At 56.5% G+C, this 24020-nt stretch overlaps 8 protein-coding genes across 8 annotated transcripts; 6 read left to right on the forward strand and 2 right to left on the reverse strand.

Annotated features, from left to right (window-relative positions):
- Positions 1-427: 427 nt before the first annotated feature.
- On the forward strand, positions 428-3672 carry PG985_014867 (Capsular associated protein; the record flags this gene model as incomplete). Its single annotated transcript, XM_066834633.1, has 4 exons — positions 428-468; positions 606-664; positions 759-1012; positions 1144-3672. The coding sequence occupies 4 exons, from the start codon at positions 428-430 to the stop codon at positions 3670-3672; spliced, it is 2883 nt and encodes a 960-aa protein (XP_066677243.1).
- A 1102-nt stretch (positions 3673-4774) lies between these two features.
- Positions 4775-5215, forward strand: PG985_014868 (uncharacterized protein; the record flags this gene model as incomplete). The annotated part of the gene is made up of 2 exons (XM_066834634.1): positions 4775-4940; positions 5109-5215. 2 exons carry the CDS (start codon positions 4775-4777, stop codon positions 5213-5215), a joined length of 273 nt encoding a protein of 90 aa, XP_066677244.1.
- A 610-nt stretch (positions 5216-5825) lies between these two features.
- On the reverse strand, positions 5826-7328 carry PG985_014869 (uncharacterized protein; the record flags this gene model as incomplete). The annotated part of the gene is made up of 1 exon (XM_066834635.1): positions 5826-7328. The coding sequence occupies one exon, from the start codon at positions 7326-7328 to the stop codon at positions 5826-5828; it is 1503 nt and encodes a 500-aa protein (XP_066677245.1).
- A 2034-nt stretch (positions 7329-9362) lies between these two features.
- Positions 9363-10619, forward strand: PG985_014870 (uncharacterized protein; the record flags this gene model as incomplete). The annotated part of the gene is made up of 2 exons (XM_066834636.1): positions 9363-9439; positions 9503-10619. 2 exons carry the CDS (start codon positions 9363-9365, stop codon positions 10617-10619), a joined length of 1194 nt encoding a protein of 397 aa, XP_066677246.1.
- Positions 10620-11257: 638 nt separating this feature from the next.
- PG985_014871 (uncharacterized protein) lies at positions 11258-13817 on the forward strand (the record flags this gene model as incomplete). The annotated part of the gene is made up of 3 exons (XM_066834637.1): positions 11258-12303; positions 12393-12597; positions 12711-13817. The coding sequence occupies 3 exons, from the start codon at positions 11258-11260 to the stop codon at positions 13815-13817; spliced, it is 2358 nt and encodes a 785-aa protein (XP_066677247.1).
- Positions 13818-14476: 659 nt separating this feature from the next.
- On the forward strand, positions 14477-16421 carry PG985_014872 (uncharacterized protein; the record flags this gene model as incomplete). Its single annotated transcript, XM_066834638.1, has 3 exons — positions 14477-14554; positions 14638-15758; positions 15911-16421. 3 exons carry the CDS (start codon positions 14477-14479, stop codon positions 16419-16421), a joined length of 1710 nt encoding a protein of 569 aa, XP_066677248.1.
- Positions 16422-17188: 767 nt separating this feature from the next.
- PG985_014873 (uncharacterized protein) lies at positions 17189-18179 on the reverse strand (the record flags this gene model as incomplete). Its single annotated transcript, XM_066834639.1, has 3 exons — positions 17189-17429; positions 17497-17570; positions 17862-18179. The coding sequence occupies 3 exons, from the start codon at positions 18177-18179 to the stop codon at positions 17189-17191; spliced, it is 633 nt and encodes a 210-aa protein (XP_066677249.1).
- A 2552-nt stretch (positions 18180-20731) lies between these two features.
- Positions 20732-22621, forward strand: PG985_014874 (glycosyltransferase family 31 protein; the record flags this gene model as incomplete). The annotated part of the gene is made up of 1 exon (XM_066834640.1): positions 20732-22621. The coding sequence occupies one exon, from the start codon at positions 20732-20734 to the stop codon at positions 22619-22621; it is 1890 nt and encodes a 629-aa protein (XP_066677250.1).
- Positions 22622-24020: the final 1399 nt, after the last annotated feature.

Genomic DNA, 24020 nt, shown 5'->3' on the forward strand with positions numbered 1-24020 from the left:
CTGCACCTGGGTTATGTTTCCCCAGGGAGAGGGAGGGGTGCGAGTGGAAACAAAACGTCGAACATCCATGCTTCCCCTACTCCCCAAGCTCCGTAGATACCAAAATACATGGCAATTTGCAAGAAGCCGGCCCTCTCTTTCCCGCCCTCAACCCCCCATCTTTCTGAAGCCTATGCCCGTCCTGGATTTATGGCTCCCAGGTTAACCAAGAACCACCTCACCATGACTGCCCACTGTACCACGTAGTACCCGCTAAAGGCCGGCGCGCGCACACCATGCCGGGCCAAATCTCTTCGTGCCTTGGTCCAGTTCCTCCTACGTACTACTCTCCTTCGCCGCTCTGTCGTGATAGCAGCCCTGCACCTCAATTGCGTTGATTTGAGGTCGACCTACGAGAGAGGCATACACATTGTCGTTTTTCTCGGCCATGTGGCAGCAGCACTCCCGGCCGGCGGTGGCCGCCTTTACGTGAGTTTGTTTTTGCCCGGCTGTCTTAGCAGCAGGTCCCCATCTGTGCTGCAACTTTGCTGCTGCTGCCGCCTCCGCGAGTCAACTGCGTGTCAGAAGCAAGACAGTCCCGTCGCTAACCCAAATTGCGCCCACAGCCTACTCGCCCTCTCCACCGCATTCATAACCTCTCGATACCAAGGAAGCGCCGCCTTCGGTATGTTTACCACCTTTTCCGACAGTCAATTGGGAACTGGACATGTTGCAGAACTGGACATGCAATGACTGACATTCATCTTATCGTTGAATAGAGCGACCCTTCCACTTCTCCGTCCTCGTAACCATCCTCCTCGGTCTCGCCGCCCGCCTCTACTCGTCCTTCGTCGCCCCGAAACATGTCGGCCGCTACGAACCCTTGCGCCCCTCCGACCTGCGCGACAGCGCCGGCGGCGGCCACAGGCTCTTGTCCGTGGCTACGCTGCGCAATGTCTTCGCCGCTCTGCTGAGAGTGCTGGCTGCCTCCAGAGACCATACCCTACTCGTCACTGCCATAGTCGCAAGAACTGTACTGTTTTGGCGGATCATCAGGACGATACATTGTTCCTATGATGGACTACACGTTGGTGCCCCCCATCTTCTGCCCCCATGCGCTGCGAGCAGATCGACCGGACTGGTTGGTTACTGACATCGGCCTAGGCATTCCTCCCGTGCGCCATGTTCGCCTTAAACGCCTTCGATGCGCGAAAGTACGCCTCCCTGCCCTGGAACGCCGCCGAAGCACCCAAGTCGGTCAAGGAGCGAATCGCCAGTTCCGCGCCCTGGCTAGTCGTCGCCCTATTTTGGGGCATATCGTCCACCGATTTACTGCGTTCGACCGAGCAGGTTACCACTGTCATATGCCCCTTAGGTGTATGGGAGCGCCTGATCCCTCTGGCCCAGATGGTCATGGTAGGATGCGACGCCATCATCATAGCTCACGTCGGACGGCTGCGGCAGCACCTGGAAAAGAAGAATGATACATGGGCAATCGTTGGACGCTCATCGCTGATCTCGGCCGGCCTGTTGATCTTCATGGGTGTTTGGTCGTGCATAGACCGCGGGAACCTGCGCTGGAATGTTCTCCTCACTACAACCGCTGTCAGCGATCTCGTGGTGGACAGTCTCGCCGTCGTACTGGCTATGGTGGCCGCCATTTATCTGATGGCCGCGTACCAGCCCTTGACGGTGATTCTCACCTTCCTGGCGTCCATGTTCATGGTGCGAATCGAGACGGCCGTATACGACGGGACTATGGGAGCTTTCTTGCCCACTTTGCGGGGTCTGGGTGTGACGGCGACTGTCTTCATGGGCGCGGGTGCTCTCCTCCAGCACGCCTCCATCCCGTTGTCTTCCTCGCAAACACCGAGCAAAAGTACTATGTATAGGAACAAGTACATCGGGGTTGCGTCGGTAATACTGCTCGTCGTAGCTGTGCAGACCTTTGTAGGGATCAGCTCCCAACGCCATTCTAACGACATTAGCCGTGTCATATCCAATGCGAGAGCCGAATCCGACAGGTGGGTGGCCGGGGCGAAGAAGAGCACCACCTTGGCCGAAGCGGTTTCCGAGTACAAGGAACGACATGGCATCCCCCCGCCTCCGAACTTCGACAAGTGGTACGAGTATGCTACATCCGTTGATTCACCCATCATTGACGACTTTGGGCAAATCCACGCCGATTTACTTCCTTTCTGGGGCGTGCGCCCTGCTTCGCTCCGCCAGCGTACGACTCACTTGTTGGAGCGCCCTAACCTCTCCGTGGGCGGTTTGATCATCGAGAACGGGCAGGTGACCATAGCACCGCTTATACATGGCACTCACCGGTGGATGATGGAAGTGATGCAGCGGATGGTGGAGCCTTTTGCCGAGCATCTGCCCGATATGCAGATAGCCTTCAATCTGGACGACGAGTGCCGAGTCTCTGTGCCCTTTGATAAGATGGAACAACTCTACACTGATGGAACCGCCTCGCGTGCCCGTCTGGCTACCCGGCCTGACCCCCAAGGCTTTAGTCCGTCCCACGAACCGCCCTGGCCGCGACACTACTTGGAGGATACGGAGGAAAGCCAGAAGCTGTGGCAGCAAAACTCGCCCTGGTTCCAGGTGTGGTCCAAGTCGCCCATCTTTTACAACTGGATCGCATCTACTTGCTCGCCCTCGGCGCTGGCCAACAACCTGCACTGGTGGAACAGGAAAGCGACTTGCCAAAGCTGCGCCGCACCGCATATGACGGATGGTGTTGTCTCTAACTGGACCATGTCTGGTGATCTCTGCCATCAGCCGGATCTCGCTTACCAGCATGGATTCCTCTACGCGCCGTCAGCCTTTGCGGCCACCCACGAACTGCTTCCCATTTTTAGTCAAAGTCGCATGCACAACTTTGCCGATATCTTGTACCCGAGCCCGTGGAACTTCGGGGACAAAGTGGTCTACGACGATAGCAAGAGTATCCCATGGCAGGACAAGCTCAACAGTCTCTACTGGCGTGGCCGTGCCTCGGATGGTTATGCTACGAATGGCGCATGGCAGGTGTTCCTCCGTGCCCGCCTCGTCCACTTGGCCGCCTCTATCCGCGACTCGCTCCAGCCCAGCGCTTTATTGAAATACATAGCATCGGAAAGACGACAAAACGGTGATGATGTACCGCCACCCGTCACGGTCAACGTGTCCTTCGTGGGCGACTTCAACGACCGCTGTGATCAGCGCGACTGTCGCCTGCAGCAGGCGACCTTCTACGGCAGCCCGACGGCCGAGCCGGCCCCGTCCCAGGACTTTGAGGAGCACTGGCATCACCGGCACCTGGTGGACCTCGACGGCGCGGCTTTCAGTGGCCGTTTCTTACCCTTCCTGAATAGTGCGTCGCTGCCGTACCGGGCGGCGCTGTTCCGGACGTGGTGGGAGGAGCGGGTACACGCGTGGCGCCATTTTGTGCCCCTCGACGTGCGGCTGAGGGAGCTCGGCGGCATCCTCGGGTACTTGAGTGGCACTGCGTCGGGCAACAGCGACGCGGAGCGCATCGCGAGCGAGGGCCGGGCGTGGGCGGAGAAGGCGATGCGCAAGGAGGACATGTCGGTGTACATGTTCCGGCTGCTGCTGGAGTGGGGGCGGATACTGGATGATCGGCGGGAGGAGGTTGGGTTTGCGATAGCGACGATGCCGACGACGCCTACGCCGCTACGAGCATGATTGTTGTGATACGATACCTACCTTACATTATAGCGCTCTTTTCTGTTTTGTTTCTTGTTCTTGTTCCTACATCTACATGAACTCCCACTTTTGGTTTGTGGGTGTCAAAGGGAGGTGGTTGACCAGCGATGACCTCAGGGTTTGTGGACAGGGAGGGAGCGGGACTCTGTATATAGTTTACTGTCTGGGCGATGGGTGCGATGTGCTGTTACGAGATACTGCATGATACCAATGAGACTTGATTCACAATTACCGACCTATTAGGGGGAAGACTGGTGGGCGCTAAGCAGGTATGCTGATTTGAGACCGTTGAGCAGCAATTTCTTGGGGATTTTACACTCGCGTTGGCTCTGAATGCAACAGCCAGCTGGCAACAACACTTGGAACAACCTTCAAAACACCCTTGCTGGAATATCGCTTGCTGATATCGAAAACCAGCAGCAATTCATCATCTCATCTCCCTCCCCGGAGCAAGTTCCCCGGTGCGCATGCGATTCCATTGAGCTGTTGGGTGGTAGCAACTATGATTGGCTTCTTCCCTTGCTTAGCCACACCTGACGTCATCTTGCGCCCAATCTTACCAGCGCAAAGCACTCGATCATGAGGGTAGGATCCCGATCTGAAGGGAACAATGAGGTAGGGCAGGCCAATCAGAGCAGTTCTTTTTGGTTTCAAAATTCCCATATCCTGTTCCGTCTTTGATTTCGCGCGGGCTGTAGGTATGTACATGTGGCACACACACAAAGAAGAGGCCTGACGTAGCGTTATGTTTTCGGCGGTGCTGGCAGCGGTTGTTTCTAGACACATTTCTCCTTAGGTAGGTAGGTATGAGGTAGACGTAGGCAGGCAGACGGACGGGCTCGAGCCTGGTAGGTAGGTAGGCTTACCTATGATGTAGTCATTGCAGGTCGTCAAAGGGAACGGAGGTTGACATATATGTAATGCCTTGCTTCCTCACTTGTTTCTGCTCTCATAGTTACATAGATATTCACAATCTACAATCCACTACCATTGATTACCACCAACACGCAAACTCAACCTCACTATCCACCCCCACGAAACCAACTACACTCAAACAATACCATCGTCTAAATCAGTCACCATGGGTATCGCAGCAGGCATCGGCCACTTCTTCGAGTCCATCCTCGAGGTGATCCAGGGCATCTTCGCCGCCATCCTGCACGCCTTCCAGTTCGTGCTGCAGTCATTCGTGGACCTGGGCAAGGGCGCCGTCAACTTCGTCGAGGGCACGCTGGGCTTCGCCTTCCGTAAGTTTCTTTTTTCTTTCTTTCTTATTTCCCCTCTGCTTCTTCTTCCTCTTCCGTGTCCTTCGGCCCCCACCTCAAAAATGACTCGGAAGGGTCGAGGGGGGTCCCTTTCAGCCCTAATGCCTTTCTCGTTATCGCTACGTCATGATGCTGACTACGCAACCGCAGACAACTTCTTCATCCTGGGCACCATCGCCGCCGCCGTGCTCGGCTACCTGCTGTACGCGCAGAGACAGGGCACCACGCCCGTCTCGCGCACCATGAAGAACAAATAAGCGGACACGTAAAACTTCCGAATTTGATGTCATGAGGGCATGTGAGAGGAGAGAGGAGGAGCTGTATTCACTTATGAGCGATTCACACATGAGAAGGTCTCGCGGCGGAAATGATTATTCGTGAATAAAAGATACCCCATCGTTTCACACCTAACCTAGTATATACGTGTCGCTGAAAGGACCTATTCGCTGTGCAGCACAGAGTGTTGTTATCTTGACTCCAGGTTCGAAGGATGCCACATTATGGAATGATAGAGTGATGACCAGCAATTTACCTATTGCCGAGCCCGTAACCCAACAAAGACTTACATAGATATTCTGGCGGGAGATATTTACCGATGTCGATGGACCTATTCGATATTCGAGAAGCGTAGGAGGCGGGTCGTATGGCTGTGGTAAGCCATGCAAGACACTGTAAGCTAGGTGTCAGTTATTCCGGTATTATTCCAGTGTCATTGTCCATGGCTACCAGTTCTCAACTATTATGCGACTGCTGATGAATAACAGTTACTCCTACCCCAGCAAGGCATCCATGGTCGTCATCCGGAACTGTTTCCTGAGCCATTCCAATCATTGTGAGTACTGTCTATGCAGCGACTCAGCGCGGACCCTATTCATACCAGCTACGCTCCTGGACATGCCACTCTGGGTTATGGTACCAGGCGACACTGCCAATGGCAAGGACTACTCCATGTCGCTTGGTCTCCGATATAAGCTGCTCACTTGCGACTTTACATCCGGGGCTCATGTCTTCCGCATAGTGGTGGATGACGACCTTCTGTAGGGCGGGAAGTCGAGAAGCCTTCATGGCACCAAAGCCATGGAACAGGATATTGAGAATTTTGCCATGGTCGCGATATGGCCAGATATCCCGCAATTCCAATTCGATGAGAGAGGCTGGGATCAAGTCACCGAGCTTCACCTCAAGGGTTTCCACGTCTGTATCGGTAAAATCCTCTACAGTCTTGTTGATACGGGATGCGGCGTACGAGACGATACACCGAATGCACTCGAAGGGCAGTTGGAGTTTGCGAAGACGCTGGAAGCCGCGTAGAGACACATGACCAGGCTTCATTGCACCACCCAATGAGACACAGAGGCGTTCGAGTCGACTCCCTGACGCGCGCTCGAGTATTTGCAGGAAATTGCAAAAATCCCAGTCTTCGTCATCGAGCGGCGTTCTGTCAGAGTGGTATACAAGCGTCCTCAGGCGTCGAGTTGACCGCAAGATGTCAGCCAGGGCGGTCTCTTTACTGCGCCGGCTCCACATCACTGCGGTCTCGAGCCTTTCGCCGCCGACATCATCTCCAGGGGAAGAAGCCCTTATGGCTTCCGGCAAGGGGCCGTTGTAATTCCGCAGTTTAGGAAGACCAAAGAAGAGCGATATCTTGTAGGACTTGTCACAGGGATGCCAAATTTCCAATGATTCAAAGATAGTAACTTGTGCCAGACTTGAGCCGTACTGCTGTGTGGTACTAGACTGTCTGGCTTTGCTCACAATGGTTTTGATGAGCTTGTCGGATGAGTACTCCCAGTCGTCGCAGTAGCGTGATTCTCCCGGGTCCCAGTCGTCGGGCAGTTTGAGAGACTTAAGGTTGGGTAGGAGGGTCAAGACGAAGGCAGCAGCGTGCAGTGAGAAATTTTGGTGTTTGGCGTAATCTGCGGCGATGAAGGCGAGGTACTCCCTCCAGCAAAAACCCGCGTCTCGTAAGTAGGGGGAATCGGCGAGTAAGGTAGCAACGGGACCGCCATGATCTAGACATGCCAATGCAGGAGGACTGAGCTGGCCGTCGAGGGCGAAGTCTGCATGTTGAATGTAGCGTGCCACTACGGGCTCCTCAGCAATGCGCTCAAGGAGAGTGTATGCGCAGCGGATAGGTCTCCACAAAGGATTTTGCGGCTCAGGCGTGGAAAGAAGGCCGTATCTAAACCTGTGAAACTGCGAGCGCAAGAGGTTATGGTGCTCGATGAATGGCTTGCACAGTTCGTGGATGGCCTTGCAACTCAAGGCCAGGCTCTCAAAACCTTCGGGCAACGACTCGGTTATGACTTGGGTTACCAATTCGGGCGGCAAGTCCAGAAGGCCGGTCGGGGTCGAAGTGGAAGAAGCCATCATTGGTTGGGAGGCGCGTCTCAACTTGCCTGGGAAATAATCGTTAAGTGTTACTGTAATGATCGACAGGCCAGTTTATCCAATCGGATATCATATTAGTGGAATGAACGTCATGCCAATAGCAAGCACCAAGTGGGAGCAACGCTTCGCCTTCAAGGGGATATTGACTCGAAATTTGCCAAATCACTTACCAATGGTTGTTATTCCAATAACCGGGATTTTGAAACACAGGGAGTCAAGTGTTATGCGTGCGCTGGCAGCATCTCGAGATGTGTTGATCGAGTCTTGTCAAGGGCATTCCTGGGCAGTCACCTTGGAGGTGCAGCTTGTATGGGCGCGTCGGCGGTTGGTGGGGTGTGGTGGGGGAGCTGCAGCCTCATCAATGGAAAGAACTCCATCTGTGTACCTGGTATGTGTTTTTTGCCTGTCAGTAGTTCCTGGCCTCAATTAATTAGAATGAGATTGAGAAGCCAAAGGTATCAAGTAAAACATACAATGCTTACACTGCTGCTACACTGCAAGCTGACATGCTGAAAACTACCGGATCTGTAGGCCACCGTACCTGCCTCACACAGACGTCTGACTGTCAATATGGCTGCGCATATGCTTGCACCAAAAAGGCCATATGAAGTTCCAATTAAACCAATGCACTTCGACCGTGTCCAAGCAGCTTCATACCTTATCGAGACATCAATCGGAAGTGATGACGACAGTTCCGTGGGTGCGTCGGTTCTTCCTGCAGGAACAGGTACGCAAGGAATCAAGACTAACACTTGGTTACATGTGCTTCAGTATCGTCAATAGCTAGAAAGGTAAGCAGCATTGATAGTCTCTCGTGAATCATGCCCTTCTACTTTGAGCTACTGTCGCCTGTAAATTTTGATGGGTGGTCACTTCATTCAAGAAATAAACCTAGCAGTACCTAAGTTGATAGAAGCTGTTTGGAATATTCTTGATATCACCCATGGTTGGTCACTGAACCCCGCGTTTTGGGGGAAGGACCCTGGGATCGGCAGGTTTAGCAGTTGGGGGCGCGGTACGTCAGGCGGTTGTGAGCCCCACCACTTATCAATCTGGGTCGGAGGTGCTCCTTAAATCAATCAAAGCGCCCCTCTATCTGCCTTCGAGAACGGTCTCTGCATATGCCGAATGACGGCGGATTTTGAGCCTAGACTTTCCAGCACATACAGGTTTCGTGGGAGGCACGGGAGGCATGGGATAGATGATTGGGACATGAAGGTAAAATGTGCCTAATTTATCAGATACATCAGATCCGGCGGCAGCATTGGGCGACAAACGTGCCGTTCGAAGCCCGAAAAACAGGGCTGACAGAGGGGCAGTGCTGAGTTGCATCCCCGGGCCAGTGGGTGGTGGGTGGATGGGCGCGGTGGGTATGTCTTACATTTAGTGCCCCCAGCTGGGTTGTTGTGCCGCAAGGTTGTTTTCATGTACGACCTAACATGCAGCAGCAGCAGCAGCAGCAGCAGCAGCAGCAACATATTCCGACGAAACATCAAACATCACACCAACAAGTACCGCAACCTCTTCAATCCATCCCAACCAACTGCGTGAACAACACTTCATCCATACCATACCATACGTATTTTATCACTGTGATTCTATAGCCGATTGAACATTGAATCTTTGTCCCGAGAAACCCCTTTGTGTGATTTGCGACTCGACAGCTTTTTTTTTACCAGCCTTTTCGAGAAGGGCGGAACAACACCCGGCCACAGACTGACTCCAAGCCCGACGGGGACGTCATTTCCTTAAGCTTCCCTCTATTTTACATGTAATTGGAAGGCCGATCCCCCAGACACCCGAAATCGCGATCCATCCCAGACACCAACCAGAAACACATGCTCATTGCCACAACCTCCCAAAATCAAAGCGCACCACGTATATCCATCCAACCTGTCCCGTAACCTTTGATACCCGAGCACACATTTGCCTCCAGTCGCACCATTGAAAGACGATTCATCCGTACATCCATCTTTTGCTGCCGTGAGCCATTCACTGCAAACCACAACAGCCATGTCGCAACAAACCGGCCCAATGTTGATCAACTTGCCCACCCCGTCCTCCAATCCGGATACCCCCAATGACATGCCGTAAGTAGCTGCGACGATGCCGTACCAGCGGGAGATCATCTAATAACCCATTCTTTCCTTCAGCGGTACCCCCACCAGTACAACCACCTCGCTGTCTGCGCTCTCCACCACCGCCATCAAGGACGGCCACCGGGGCCATACCCATGGATTTCCTGCCCTCGGCGGCCCACGGGGCCATCAGCACCAGTCCTCGACCAACAGCCTCGAAGCCGAGCGAGCCGACCGCATCTCCCGCCTGGCCGGCCTCGAACGAGTCTCCACCCTGCGCACTCCCTCGCAGCAACAGCCGGCCGGGCATGCGCAGTCGCAATCGCCCCAGCAGACCACGCCGACGTCGACGACCTTCCCCAACAACCAGCTGCAGCAGAACCAGATCGGCAACCTGCCCGTGGCCCCGGCCTACTTCGACTCCAATGGCCAGCCTACCGCCGCGACCAAGATGAGCACCGTGGGGTCTGCATCTGCGACGGGTAGTGTCGGCGCGCGCACAACCACCGAGGCGGGCGAGCAGTTCGATGACAATACCGAGGTGGACGAGGACGTCATGAGCATGGACACCAACTACCGCACCATGGACGTCGATTCCACCTCTGGCGCAGATGCCATGGACGAAGAGATGGCCAGCCGTTCGGTTGGTGGGTTTGAGGACCGCATGAGCGACGACGGAACCGCCAGTCTCGTGGGCTTTGGCGAGGGCGCGAACTCGACGGTGAGCGGCCCCATCTACCACCGCCGACCGCTACCGGGCGCGGCAGGTGCTGCCGGGGTCTGGGGCCTGGAGAGAAGCAGCTCTGGTCTCAGCGAAGGCGCGATGCTGCGGTCTCAGCAGATGCGAGAAGCCGCCAACGCGACAGCGAGCGGCGACGTTAACGCCAGCGCATCGGCCCAGGCTGAGCGACGCGATGCGCGCATGATGGACGGCGTCTCGGTAGATGGCGGAGGCCACGTGGGCACGTCGGACGACGATGTGTTTGTCGACACGACAACACGAGGACCCGTGCCGATGCAAGGAGGCCAACAGGGCGCCCCTGGCTCGACATCGCGAGAAGCGGCCGAGCGAATTCTGCGCGAGAGACTTGACCGAGGAGAAACCCGTGTCGGAGGTACGTCTTCCACCCTGGGCAACACCAGCGGTGGAGGCGAGGCACTTGGCCGGTTTTACTTCGAAGAGAAAAAGTAATACCTCTTCACCTTATTTGGTTTGGCTTAGGATGGGGGGTCTTTTCAGGGCGTTAGGAGTTTTACGTTGACGAAGGAAAGAATGGTGTGCAATGAGTCGACCTGATTGTTTTTCGGCGGCCGCTGAAACCTGGCACAAAAATATTTACTGGCTACTGTTGAGACCCACGATTATGGTTATGGCAAGGGCTGATACTGGAAAGAACATGTTTGCGAAAGATATGTAGTAGTATAACCGCTGCAAGAGGGACTTGGCGTCAATGTTGAATATCCTTCCTTTATCCAGTGCGATCCTGCATTCCTATGGAGTACATCGTGGGATCTCGGCCCACACATTGTGCATTGATGATTCCGACTGCCAACGGAGATGTAACCTTCCCCCATTTTCGCCAACAACCACGCATTTCCAAGCAATAACAAACCTGACATGCCTGATTTGGGTGCTGTTGGATGTCCCCCATACTGAAGCTTTCCGTTGGTTTTAGCTGCACTTGACATTCCTTCCTTTCTAACGCCAAGGAGCTGAGATATATAAAGCACGTGCCACACCGCAACGACCAGCGGACCCAAAACACAAGTGGCAAAGGTCGGACGAATACCCAGACCTACAGTACCAACATATAAACAACCAATTCGAAAATGGCGGCCGACGAGATGGAAGAGACGTACGCGGCCCACGACCTCTCGGCGAAGGCGCTGGGCGGCGGCCCGATCCGCGCGCAGGACGGCCACTTCGTCGACGGCTACGGCCGCACGCTGTCGCTGCGGGGCCTCAACGTCTCGGGCGCCAGCAAGCTGCCGACGGAGCCCAACGGGCTGTCGCACCTGACGGAGGGGTTCTACGAGCGGCACCGTTCCGTCACGTTCCGGGGCCGGCCGTTCCCGCTCGCGGAGGCGCCGCTGCACTTTCGTCGGCTCAGGGCCTGGGGGCTGTCCCTGGTAAGGCTGCTGGTCACGTGGGAGTCGCTGGGCCACGCGGGGCCGAACCCGGCGACGGACCTCGATGGGGACTATATTGCGTATTTGCGGGACCTGATCGCGCTGATGCCCGAGTACGGGCTCAAGTGTTTTGTGTGCGGGCACCAGGACGTCTGGAGCCGGTTCAGCGGCGGCAGCGGCGCGCCGGGGTGGACGTTCGAGGCGGCGGGGCTGGATATCGCGGCGTTTACGGAGACGGGGGCGGCGTATATCCACGGGCAGGACGAGGCGCGGCGGAAAAGGCAGTTTCTGGAGAATGGCGGGCGCGTGGTCGACCCCCGCGAGCCCAGCGGGCCGTTCGTCTGGCCGTCGGGGTACCAGAAGCTGGCGGCGGCGACGATGGCGACGCTGTTCTGGGCCGGGGACGCGCTGGCGCCCAAGGTGGTGTGTCGGCGGACGCCTATCTCGTCCTCCAGTACCAACGGGACACAAAACCAAAAGGAAGAAGAAGAAGAAGTGGTGTCGGTGCAGACGTTCCTGCAGGAGGCCTTCATCGAGGCCTTCGGGCGCCTCGCCGACGCCGTGGGCGGCCTCGAGGCCTGCGTCGGCTTCGACCCCATGAACGAGCCGCACCGCGGCCTGGTCAACCTCCACGGCTTCCACGCCTGGGACTACAACACGGACCTGCACATCGGGCACTGCCCGTCGCTGGCGCAGTCGCTGGCGCTCGGCAGCGGGTACGCGCAGGACGTGCCCTTCTACGTCCGGTCGTGGCCGCACCCGACGCGCAAGAGCCACGACTCGGTCGTCGATCCCCAGGGGCGCTCGGTCTGGTTGTCTAACACTACTGATGCAGAGAAGGAGGGGTGGATAGGCCGAGGGGGCTGGGGCAGTGCGTGTGGTTGAGCCATGGCGTCTGGAGCTGGGACGAGAAGAGGAAGAAGGCCGTCATCCACGACGACGACTACTTTGAGCGCGATCACCGGCCCGGCCGCGAGGGCGAGCGGCTGGAGTGGTACCGCGACTGCTGGGCGCCCTTCCTGCTCAAGTTCTCGGAGCGGGTGTCGCGGAACCACCCGCAGCACCTGTCCTTCCTGGAGCCCATCCCGAACGAGTTCATGCCGCCGTGGGAGGGCAAGGACGAAGGTGACGACCCCGGGAAAACGCGAGCCAGAAGTACGCCACCAAGACCGTCATCGCGACCAAGCGGCCCCAGAACCTGGTCTACGCCCCGCACTTCTACGACCTCAACGTCCTCTTCTCCAAGGCGCACGGGCTCATGAGCGTCAACGTCCAGGGTTTATCCAGGGGCATGTTCGTGCTGAAAGCGCTCTACTTCGGGGAGGCGGGCCTGCGCGCCAACTACCGCAAGCAGCTCGGCAATATTCTGAGCTACGGGCGGCGGTCTCTGGGCAAAGCGGTCCCCGCCCTCATCGGCGAGGTGGGCATTTCCTTCGACATCAACGGCCGGCACGCCTTCGCGACGGGCGACTACGACATGCAGCGCCAGCTGATGCACGCGCTGGTCTCGGCCATGGAGGATTGTCAGGTGGCGTTCACGCTCTGGAACTACAACCCGGACAACCGCGTCGCGTACGGGGACGGCTGGAACAAGGAGGACTTTTCGGTGGTGAACGGGGATCATCACGATGGAGATAACGACGTGCCGCCGCCGGACTACCGCAACCGGGCCCACGAGGGGGACGAGCTCTACCGCGGCGGCCGCGTCCTGGACGTCATTATTCGGCCCTATGCCGCCAAGATCGCGGGCACGCCTGTTCGGTCCGAGTGGGACCACCGCACGCTGCGGTTTTCGGCGGTGTGGCGGACCTCTCCTTCTCCTTCTACCTCTTCTACTACGGTTCAAAACGGCAACAGCAAAGACAACAAGAAAGCCCGCCAGACGGAGATATTCCTGCCCGCCTACCACTACGCCGCCCACGAGCTCGACGTCGCGACCAGCCACGGGCTCGAGTGGACGCTGGACCGCGCCCGGCAGACGCTGTACGTGCGGTCCGCCCACCCGACTGCCGAGGCGTACGCAGCGGCGGGACTGCATTACGTGATTGTCGAGATCCGCGACGTGCGGGGGCGGCTGCGGGAGCGGGTGCGGGAGCGGCGGGCGGCGGGGTTCTCGAATGGGGTGTTGCGGCGGCTGCCTTTGGAGGTGGAGGTTTGGGTGGAGGAGAGGATGTCTTTTGGGCAGGGGGCGGCGGCGGTGGGGGTGGTTTTGGTTGCGTTGCTGGGGGCTTTGTTGGCTTTGCTGTTTGGGCTGACTTAGAAAGGGGAGTGGAGGGGAAGGAAGGTGGATGGAAAGGAGAAAGGACGAGGAGCTGAAGAAGGGGCTGTGTCTTGGAAGCCTATATAAAAGGGGTGAGAGCATGAGCTTAGAGGCTTAGAAGCGACAAGAGAGGTTATATATAGAAAGCTGGTGATTCGGCTGGCGCATCATCTAGACACATGGGAGGAGGCAGCATTGCAGGTCTTATTAGAGCTTTTACCAATCCGACTATTGAGCCTTGTTTCCGTTTCAAAGCAAGTGGTTTGAAGTGGTCTAGATATGTGTGTATTTTTGTATTTATTTGCCTGGCAGCAAATACCTTTAAAAGCAATCTCAATCTCAGGTATTTGGCCTATCATGACTCACAGTGCACAAAGAGTTGGACATGGGCTATCGCATGAAGGATGAACGATCTGGAAGAGCCTAGATTGACAAGGTGCTTATAATTCCTTCATTGCAACTTGTGTTATGTCTCCCTATCCTAAAGAGACTTAGAATCAAATAAGGCGTCACCCTCCCATAACACATATCGGCAATGCGAGGGGACACAACCACCCACATCCTCGCAAAACCAACTGGTTCAAGCTGATCAAGGTTCCTGACTCAATCTTTCGAACCCGTATTGGCCGGATAGCTACCCAAGAGAGGGAGAGACAGCCATGCCTCCAGCTCGCAAGAGACTAGCACCCACCGCTGGACAGATCAACGACATCAAACTCGTACGGACCAGCGTCTTGGTAAGCAACAGCCCCCCTTCCATAAGGCGCACAGTCTCACCGTCAAGGGACAACGATTCGGTACGATTTGCTAAGATCCCCAGTGCAATGGCGACCTCGCGACCTACCCCCCGCAAGGCCGCCGCGGCAACAACAGCGCCGCCCGCGTGGGCAAAAGCCACGTCCCCAGCGCCTCCCGGGCCTTGAGCCACCATCAACACTGCGCTCACCGCCTGCCCGCCGACCTCAGCAGCAAGATCGAAGACGAGCTGTACGCGCTCAACCTTCTGCAGCTCACGCGCGACTACCCCCTCAGCCCCTACTGCCTCCGGTACCCGCTCGATTTCCTGCTCGAGAGCCTGCCCGACGAGGTGCGCCGCCGCGTCGTGGTTTTGCTGGACCCGAGTACCGCGCCCGTGCTGGAGGCGAAACTGTTCGGTGAGGATGAGGAGGCTTTCGAGGAGGGGATGGGGTATTTGGAACAGGTACACCAACAAAAATCACCACAGGGGCAACCCAAACTACGCGGCGGCGATGGCGACGACGACTTTGATGATTTTGAAGATTACGAGGATGAAGAAGGAGAGCAAAAGAACGACCAAGATGAAGACAACGACACCGAAAGCGAAGAAGAATTCGAGCAAGACCACTACCCCGACTTCTTCCGCCCCATCCGCCACCACGGCGAGTACGTCTTCTGGCCCGTCGACGCCGGCGGCCACCAGTGGCTCCTCTGCGTCCTGCACCTCAAGCGCAGCTGGAGCAAGGGCCCCTACGAGAAGGTGACCGACTTCGCCGTCGTGGACCCGGAATGGAGCCGCGACGGGAGCGGTGATGTTAATAGTGTTAGCGCCCAGAGCCGGGCGCGCGTGCGCCGCGTCACGGGGCGGCTCGTCAGGATCTTCAGGGTGGGCGGGATCGCGATCGACGCCCCGAACACGCAGCGGCGGATCTGGGTCGCGCCGTCGACTGTGCCTCCTCAACAATTCAATGGCGATGGCGATGGTACGAATCAACAACAGTCATCTCCACGCTGGGAGTCGGGCGTGCGCTGCTTCCAGCTCGTGCGCGAGCTGCTCGGACGCGTGACCGGCTACGCCTGCCCCGGGGCCCCGGGCTACGAGGACGAGCGCTTCTTCGAGCCGGGCGCGGGCTGGGTCGACGCCGACGCCGTGCGGCACGAGATGGTGGGGATGGCGCTGCAGCGGTGCAACGCGGCGCTCGGGTACGCTTGTCGGTATTACTTGGCGCCCATTGATACGTTGGCCTTGGTTGGCGGAGGGGACAAAAATGAAAATGGGGATAATGCGGCGGATGAAGGGGGGAGGGGGAGGAGGAGGAGGAGGAGAGGGAGAAGGTATGACGAGGATCGTGCAGCCGGATTCGCTGCGGCCGTCGCGGGTGGGGGAAGAGGATGCATGCCCCTGAGACGTTGGACTTGCTCAATGACGCGAGGTTTGACGGCGGCGACGACCAGAGTGGGGGTAGGGGTAGGGGTCGTGTTCTGGGCGGCGGCGTGGGAAGGAAACGGTCGGGGGGAGGGGTGGTGGGAGGGGTGCTGAAGGCGATCAGTCACAATGCCGGCAACATGCTTGGGGGGATCAGCGGCCGGTCTGGTGGCGGTGGTGGTGTTAATGGTGTCAACAGTGTCGTCGCTCCAAACCTGCCCCAGACGCCACCGCCCACTCGCGGCGGCATGCATGCTATGAACTCTTTCGCGCTGAACCGTCGGCCTTCGAAGCGGACGGCGACGGATGCGGATCTCGACGATGAGGCAGACGATGGTGGGGACGGGGGAGGAGGAGGAGGGGGAGGGGGAGGGGATGGTGACAGCCCTACGCGACAGGTCAAGCGGGCGAGGGTTTCAGGCTCCAGTGCCAGGAAGTGACAGCAACGCGGTGCATGGCGTGGGGTTTGTTTTGCTTGATGAAAGGTTGATGAGCTGCTGCCTAGGTGTTCCTGGCGTTTCTTGGGATATCGTTGAGGAAGTCAGTCTATGGGAAAGAGATGTGTATTATGTTACAGGGGGCATGTGCCAGACTTAGTACGTCCTTACTGGCACGCACACTCACAGAGGAATCCATCGACTTGAACCCTTTGCTTTTTGACCATCTTGCGATTGCAGATTTGATGTGGTAGAGGTAGGCAGAAGTGTAAGATAAGATGAAGCTGATAGTTGCTGTGTCGAGTTGAGAGTTATCAGTAACTCACACGCGTTCAACCCAATCACTGTTAAAGAGAAGAGGCGTTTTGACCTGAAGGAACAAGGCAACTGGACGGCCAACGCGACTGAAGACTTGCAGTCACCCAGTAACCGCGCTCTTCATCTGACCTCGTTTTTCTCAAAACAACTGGAGAGATCTTCTGGCGTCCCAGTCAAGAACACCACCCAACCTTTCACCACCCACACCACCACCCTCTTCGTGTGGTAGCTTTGTATCTGACAATACACCAACACTCTCTCCTATATATACCATCATGGCTAGCACGACTACAGATCGCGCAGCCGCAGTCCAGCGCGTGATAGACTATGCGCGAGACAGACTCGAACTCGAGCTCGAGAGGTTCACTGAAGCAGAAGCACAGTACCATGCGCGCTCGACGGAACGACTAACCCCCCTGAAGCACGCCCGCCAGGATAAACTGAACAAGAACCTAGCCGTGCTGGGGCTCACCACCGAGGAGGCCGTCGCCAAGGCGCTGGATCTCGTGCTCGAGTACTGGAAGAAGCACAATAAGGTTGGCATCGCCGAAGCGATCAGGACGCCGGGGAGGAAGGACATCGCCCAGGCGGCGGAGCTGAAGGTGGCCAAGGTCAAGGCCGTGGTGCTCCAGAAGCTGAAGCAGGATCCGGGATTCTTCCGGGATGATGATGAGGAGGAGGCAGCAGTTGACCCTAGCGATCAGGTTCGTGAGAGCATCGAAACGGACGCTACGCAGGGCTTGTTTCTGGATACACCGACAAGAGGTCGAAATCAGACTCGGGGTCAACAGCTACACCGGCAGCAGCATCGACTCGATATGCAAGGAAAGCGGCCTGCCCCAGTGTCCTTGTCACCCCGCAAGCTACGATTTGGTCGTCGTGTTGCCCGAGGACGGGGACAAGACCAGAGTCCGTCAAGATCTCCTACCAAAGCCGACCCGAGTCCTGAATCCGATGCAGTGAAGTTGACGCATCCTAGCACCCCCACGAGAGAAGCCACTCGCCGCTATCCTCGTCGCGGCGGCAGCAAGATCGCGCCGAGCGCAGCCAATGCCACCGTCATTGTCACACCCCGTCGTACCCATCGCCGCGTCATTCCCAAATCAGTAACGGCCAAAAACGCACCCTCGACACCGCCGCCGCCGCCGCCAAAGCGCAGAGAGACCCCTGACTTGCTGGGCCAAGCAGACGGAAAATACCACGAGCTCGAGCAGCGGCTGGACTTGCTGGAAGCCGAGATGAAGTCGCAGCAGGAGGCGGTCCAGAAGATGGAGCGCGAGCTCCACGACGCTCAACGGGTCGCCACGGACATGCGCCGCACGCTTGCGCGCCTGGAGCTGGAGCTTGCTCAGGACGGGAACCAGCTCTGAAGTTGAGACTTGGATGTCTCAACTTAACTCGACCTGAACTCAAGGCGGCATGGGCGGGTGCCGTCGTTGTCATTGTAGCCCATCTGGACGGAATTGGATAACGGCTGATGAGGATATGGATCAATTGATCGAGCAGTCGGTTGATTCGCTGGATCTGGGTAGTACCAGGCCTAACTTGCATCTACATACTTACACATAGATAATTATCCATAGAGCAATGCATATGATGGGTTACATGGAACAGAAAACGGTCATGGTGAGACAGGAACTAGTAGGTGCGTCGTTTGCCTTCTCTTTTGCCAGAAGATATGTCGTCCAACGAGGACAAGGTGTGATCAGGGAACCGGCTAAAATACTAGGCCCAGCTGTGCCGCATCACCAAATCGTGATTGCATGTGCCATCTTGCATTGGTGGTGCGGCACGGGATCCTCCACGTTGGGTAACCCTACCCAACTCGACCTTTCTCGAAGGGTCATCAATCTATCTCATCCAGTCATCCTACTTGTATTGTGTGCGCCCGTATTGATACACCACGCAAGGGGTCCTACAGCTTTTTGTTTGTTAACAAAGATGCCGCGCGGCGTGTCATGTCGCAGTTATGCAGGCTGTCGTCTGATTTTGAGTGGTGGAAATGATTTCTCAGATCTGTCCCCCTATGTCTCCCTCTTTCAGCTCGTCGAGTGAATGATAGCTGAGTGGTGTATGTGTGCTCCCTTCCAATTTTTGATCCTAGGTTACTTTGTTCAATGATTAGTATAGACAAAAGTTGCACTATTTGACGGATCATTGACATCTGTCCCGAAGCCGTCGTAGCCGCTAGCCCCTCAGTGGATAGGCTTGGCCCCTTGGGTCCCAGGGCTTGGCGAGAGACATTCTAGACGGGTCAGACGTTCTTTGACAGCAGAATGGGCGAATGTCAACTAAACTTTATCCCCATACTTGGGGCGCAGATCAGGCGGGTTCCCACTGGTTCCTTGCCCACGGTTGGACGTTGCACCGTAAACCCGTGATGGGCTGTCATGTCATCAAATGGTTTACTTCCTACTTGCACGGGATGCATCATGCCTGCATGCGAAGAGACAAACGTCAATAGGATCTTGTCAATTGTGTCCAAGTACCTAACCTAAGCAGGCCCAGGCCCGGCTTCGAACGGGCCGCAATGGCGAGAAAGTGAGAGCAGCAGTAGCACGCAAGCAAGCGACGATTGATGCCCACCCGTACCTACATTTCGCAGCGCACCATCTCTCTGGCGAGCCCCACCAAGCCCCTTAGGATTCCTAGCCCGCTGCCCCCTGGACCAGGCACACCCAAACCCGTTAATCAGTTCAGCTGTTGGGTCCGGTAGAGCCAGCTAGCTGCCCCCTCCGCCGCCCTCTCTCAGGGACCCTTATCGATGGGAGGAGCACTTATGTAGGGCAGTCTAGATCATGATGGGCAGGCGGGCGAGTCAGCAATAAGCCCGAGAACGGGGAGATTAAAACTGCAAGGGGGCAAGCGGCGGCTTTGGCTGCTTATGTAGGGCGGAACATTCAAACGGTTGCGGTCAAGAGGCCAAAAAAGAAAAGAAACGAAAAGAAGCGATAGGAGTGGTGTGTGGGTGTGATGGGTGGTGAAGAGTGGTATGTGGCACTTTGGGGGGATCTTCAATTCGTAATGGGTGGTACACGTAATTCGGTGTCTATCGCATACATACAGACAAACACCACGCACGCAGCCAAGCTTGCAAGCACTCTGGCTCTGGCACTGACGTCTGTCTGTGCTGAATTACATTTGATCCTTCCCGGCGTAGGTACACACTCCTGTACAATTGACATACACTATGTATTTCCTGATGCATGCCCGTAGCTGATGCGCCAGAGGCCAGAGCTGCAGATGTAGAAAGCGGGAGGAGCTGAACAGTGGAGGAGGGGGATGCATGTAGTATCGTAGTAGTCTCGTTGATTGAAATGAGGAAGAAGAAATAGACCCTTCTTCCCTGACGAATTCCAGCTGCAAAAGCCTATCGCCTCCTGGACCTTTCTATCTGAAGTACATCATTAGCTGGCGTTTAAGTCTTGGCAACCTACATCACCACCCGAAAAAGCCTTGTACTGCTCGCTGGGCAAACTATCAAGAAGCCATTCCCTACAAGGCAACGAAAAGCCCCCAAAGCCAAGGGCACCGTTTGATCTCGTCTTTGTGTTTTTTTCACTCCCATCCTTCCATCATTTTTTATTAATGCCAACAAACATTCGATCGTCCGGATCTTGACCACCTTCAATCTCTTTTCGTTGCCAATTGCCCAGCCATCCTCCTCCTCGAGCTCGTATTCTGTGCTACCCAACGCGCCGCTTGCTCTCTCGCACAAATACGACATTCCAACGTCGGGCCTAATTTCTGTCCACCCCTCCGACCGGCGCGCAATTAACAACACCACCACAGCCGCCACCAAGCACCTTAACTTCTTACCTTCCTTCCATTCCTTTTCTTCATCCAGTCAGTGGCTACGGGACCAAACTTTACGACTCGTGCGCGCACTCTCCCTCCCCGCCGGCGCCCTCTCTGTCGCCGCCCAGAGCCACCCGACTCGAAGCTGTTTAATTCGGGCAATGCTGTCTCCACTCCCACGCTGAGCCGACCTCTCCATGTTTCCCAGCAAAGTTCCCCGCGTCGTCATCTTGACGGGGCTGGTTTTGCTGTTCCTCGTCATTGGCACAAACTACTACCTCTACGACGACGACCCATTCCGATCGCCGCCCGCCAGCAGCCTGCACCAGCAGCCCAGCAACCCCAAGGAGCCTCCCCCGGTCGCCCCGCCCGTCGCCGACTCCAAGAATGAGGCAACCGTAGGCAAAGTCGAACACGCGCCCGAGCCCGCGCATCCGCATCCGCCCGTAGCACCTTCGCCCGCGCCCCCTGCCGCACCGGCGGCCCACGACGACCGTCCTGCCCCGAACGCCGACAACAAAGCCCATGACGGCCCTCACCAGGCAGATGCTGGGCTAAAACCCCCAGCGGCCGCTGGGCAAGGGGCACAGCACCCGCCTCCTCCTCCACCGCCGCCGCCGCCGCCGCCACCACCAGCGGCAAAGCCTTCGGGCCAACCGAGCGCAGAAGAGCACCCGACGCCGCCGCAGCCGCCGCAGCCACCGCAGCCACCGCAACCACCGCAACCACCGCCGCCTTCCGAGCCTAAGCTTGGGCAGGTCGCCGAACAGCCCATCCCGCCGCCAAGCAACTGCCCAACCGAGCTCGGCTTCCTGGCCAAGACCAGCGCAGAACTGCATCTCAGCAGCCACATCAGGTACAACCGCCGCTGTATCCAGCCCGTCTTCTCGGCAGATGTCGACAGAAGTGAGGTTGTCAACATCACGACCGCTCTCTCTGGAGAAGGGGAGACCACCATCGACATGCAGAACTGCGCGGCGGCGAAGCTCCCCAAGTGCATCCCTATCAAGCTGGATGTTCCGAAGCCATACCCCAAAGAAAAGTACGACAACATGATCTTTGGTATTTCGACCGGTTACGAACGTCTCAACGACGAGAGTTCGGTGGACACATTTGCGCATTGGATGGCGGGCACCGACGCGATGCTTATCGCCCTCGTCACCGATATGCAGGAGCGGTCGGCGTCTGAGATAAGGGCCCTCAACAAAAGATTCGGCGATGCTGGCATTAAAGTAGCGTTGGTCAGGGCCCTGGACGACTCTTTCACCACGAGCCAGTCGCACTTCACCGTGCTGGTCCACATGCTTAACCATAGCAAGCCCGAAACCCAATGGTACGGGTTGTTGGACGACGACACCTTCTTCCCCAGCCTCAAGCCGCTCTCGGACGCGCTGGCCAAGTTCGACCACAACAAGGACTACTACATCGGCACACTCTCGGAGGACTTTGCGGCTGTGCGTAATTTTGGCTACATGGCCTTTGGAGGCGCCGGTGCATATCTTTCATCGGCGCTCGCACAGAAGCTGGGCGACAATGCGCTGAAGTGCATCGAAGAGGCCACCGCCCCCGAGGGTGACATCATCATCCGCGACTGTGTGTACAGGCACTCCAAGGCCAAGCTGACCATCCTCGACGAGTTGTGGCAGCAGGATTTGATGGGCGATCCCAGCGGTTTCTTCGAGTCGGGCGTGCGGCCCATCAACCTCCATCACTGGAAGAGTTGGTTCCATCTTCGTCCCGAGAAGATGTCTCTGGTGTCGAATATCTGCGGCGACTGTTTCTTACAGCGGTGGCGGTTCGGCGCAGATGAAGTCCTGTCCAACGGATACTCGATCGCGAAATACCGCGACGGACTGGATAACTTGGATCTCAACTTTATGGAGAAGACGGCGTCGAATCTGAACGACGGCTTCGACTTCAGCATCGGGCCCTTCCGACCGCTGATGGAGCCAGATGTCAAGAAGAGCTTCCTGTTTGAAGATGCCGAGGTGGACGATAAGGGCGCCCTGAGGCAACTCTACATTTGGCGAGGCAACACCGAGATAGGCGAGATGGACGAGGTCATCGAGCTGGTCTGGAAGAAATGAAACAACACAAAAAATGGGATTAAGGCGCGAGGGCAGAGCAGACATGATGAATTGAGCCAGCAAAAAACTCTTTTAGACGCGGCTATTGTCTGTTGAAACGATTGGTTGTTTTTTACTATTTGTTCTTAATCGGGGCGAGGGAAAACTTGGACATTTCAATCCCCCGGGGAGACGCTTTTTTCTGTACATTAACGCCCTGACGAATACTCAGCGGAAAGCATCAACGGCGCAAACAAAAAAACGCATGTGTATGCTTTGTTTTGATACTGCTTCTTTACTCTCTATAGCTGGAAAAGAAGAGGATGATGAAAGCTTTGAAACTACGTGGCCTGTTGGCTGGGAACCTGTTGCTATCCCTTTTGATGTTGATACGTTGATGGAAATCTCGGTGTGTATGCTTATGACCTTGACGTATGGCGCTTGGCGTTCGACCGACTTGGGAGCTGATCCTTCGATGCGATTGCCTTCCGCCACCCGTTCGGAATGTCAGAACCTTATCTCGTGACAAGCACGTATCGCATCGCTCGGACGATTGGGAATGCCACCCACCGCCGTCCGTGTGTGGTGGCGCCAGCGGGAGGACGGACCGGAAGCTTCTCTTCAGCAAGCAACCATCCCACCTTGGGAGATGGTACGGACGGCGGCTGCTTATCTGGTCCGATCGAGAAGGGGCGTCTTTTTGAACATTGCTTTTTGGGACTGCTTGGTGGTGGCGGCGTCGAAGTTGGGTTTTCTTCCCGCCGCCATCGTCTACCACACGACGTCATGTTTGGTTGAGGGGGAGATTGGGCGTGGGGGGTTGGTTCATGCTTTGGAAGATCACTGGGGAAGCTTTGTCTTCCTGGGGCAATGCTTTTCTTCATTGTGTACTGGTTGGCGCAATGCAGCAGCTGCTAAGCCTAGAACTGGCCATACTCTGGGGGTCTTCCTGGGCTGCTTTGAGGATCTGACTACACTACACTCTCTTCTGTGCGTCCAGCCCTTCACTCCATGGATGCGCGTTAGTGTGTGTTTGCCTACCGTATGAGATGACACAGACTTCGTTCCGACAGAGGCGGGAGGAGTGGGCGAACAGACATCAGCCACCCACCGCAATGCTGAACTATTCTAGCCGGCGGATATGCAGGGGCAACGTATAAAGTGTGGCTGACGACGGCCCGTCCAATATCAGCATATATAGGCTCCTTCCGAGAGGGCGCTTTTTGTATAGTTGCTTGTATAAGCATAAACCGAATAGTGTTGGATGGCTTGCTTTAGTGATGGATGACTGGAGAAACCCAATTCGCAGCCGCACGGCTTTCTTCAGCCTGGTTGTGGCAGTCACAAGGCAGAAATGAGAGAGATGTAGTCTTTAGGCTTACATATGCTACCTGTAAGCCGATCGGCGTCAGGCTGAACG

The sequence above is a fragment of the Apiospora marii genome, assembly GCF_038362585.1.
Source record: "Apiospora marii strain CBS 49790 chromosome Unknown utg000012l_segment0_segment0, whole genome shotgun sequence".
Lineage (NCBI taxonomy): Eukaryota > Fungi > Ascomycota > Sordariomycetes > Amphisphaeriales > Apiosporaceae > Apiospora > Apiospora marii.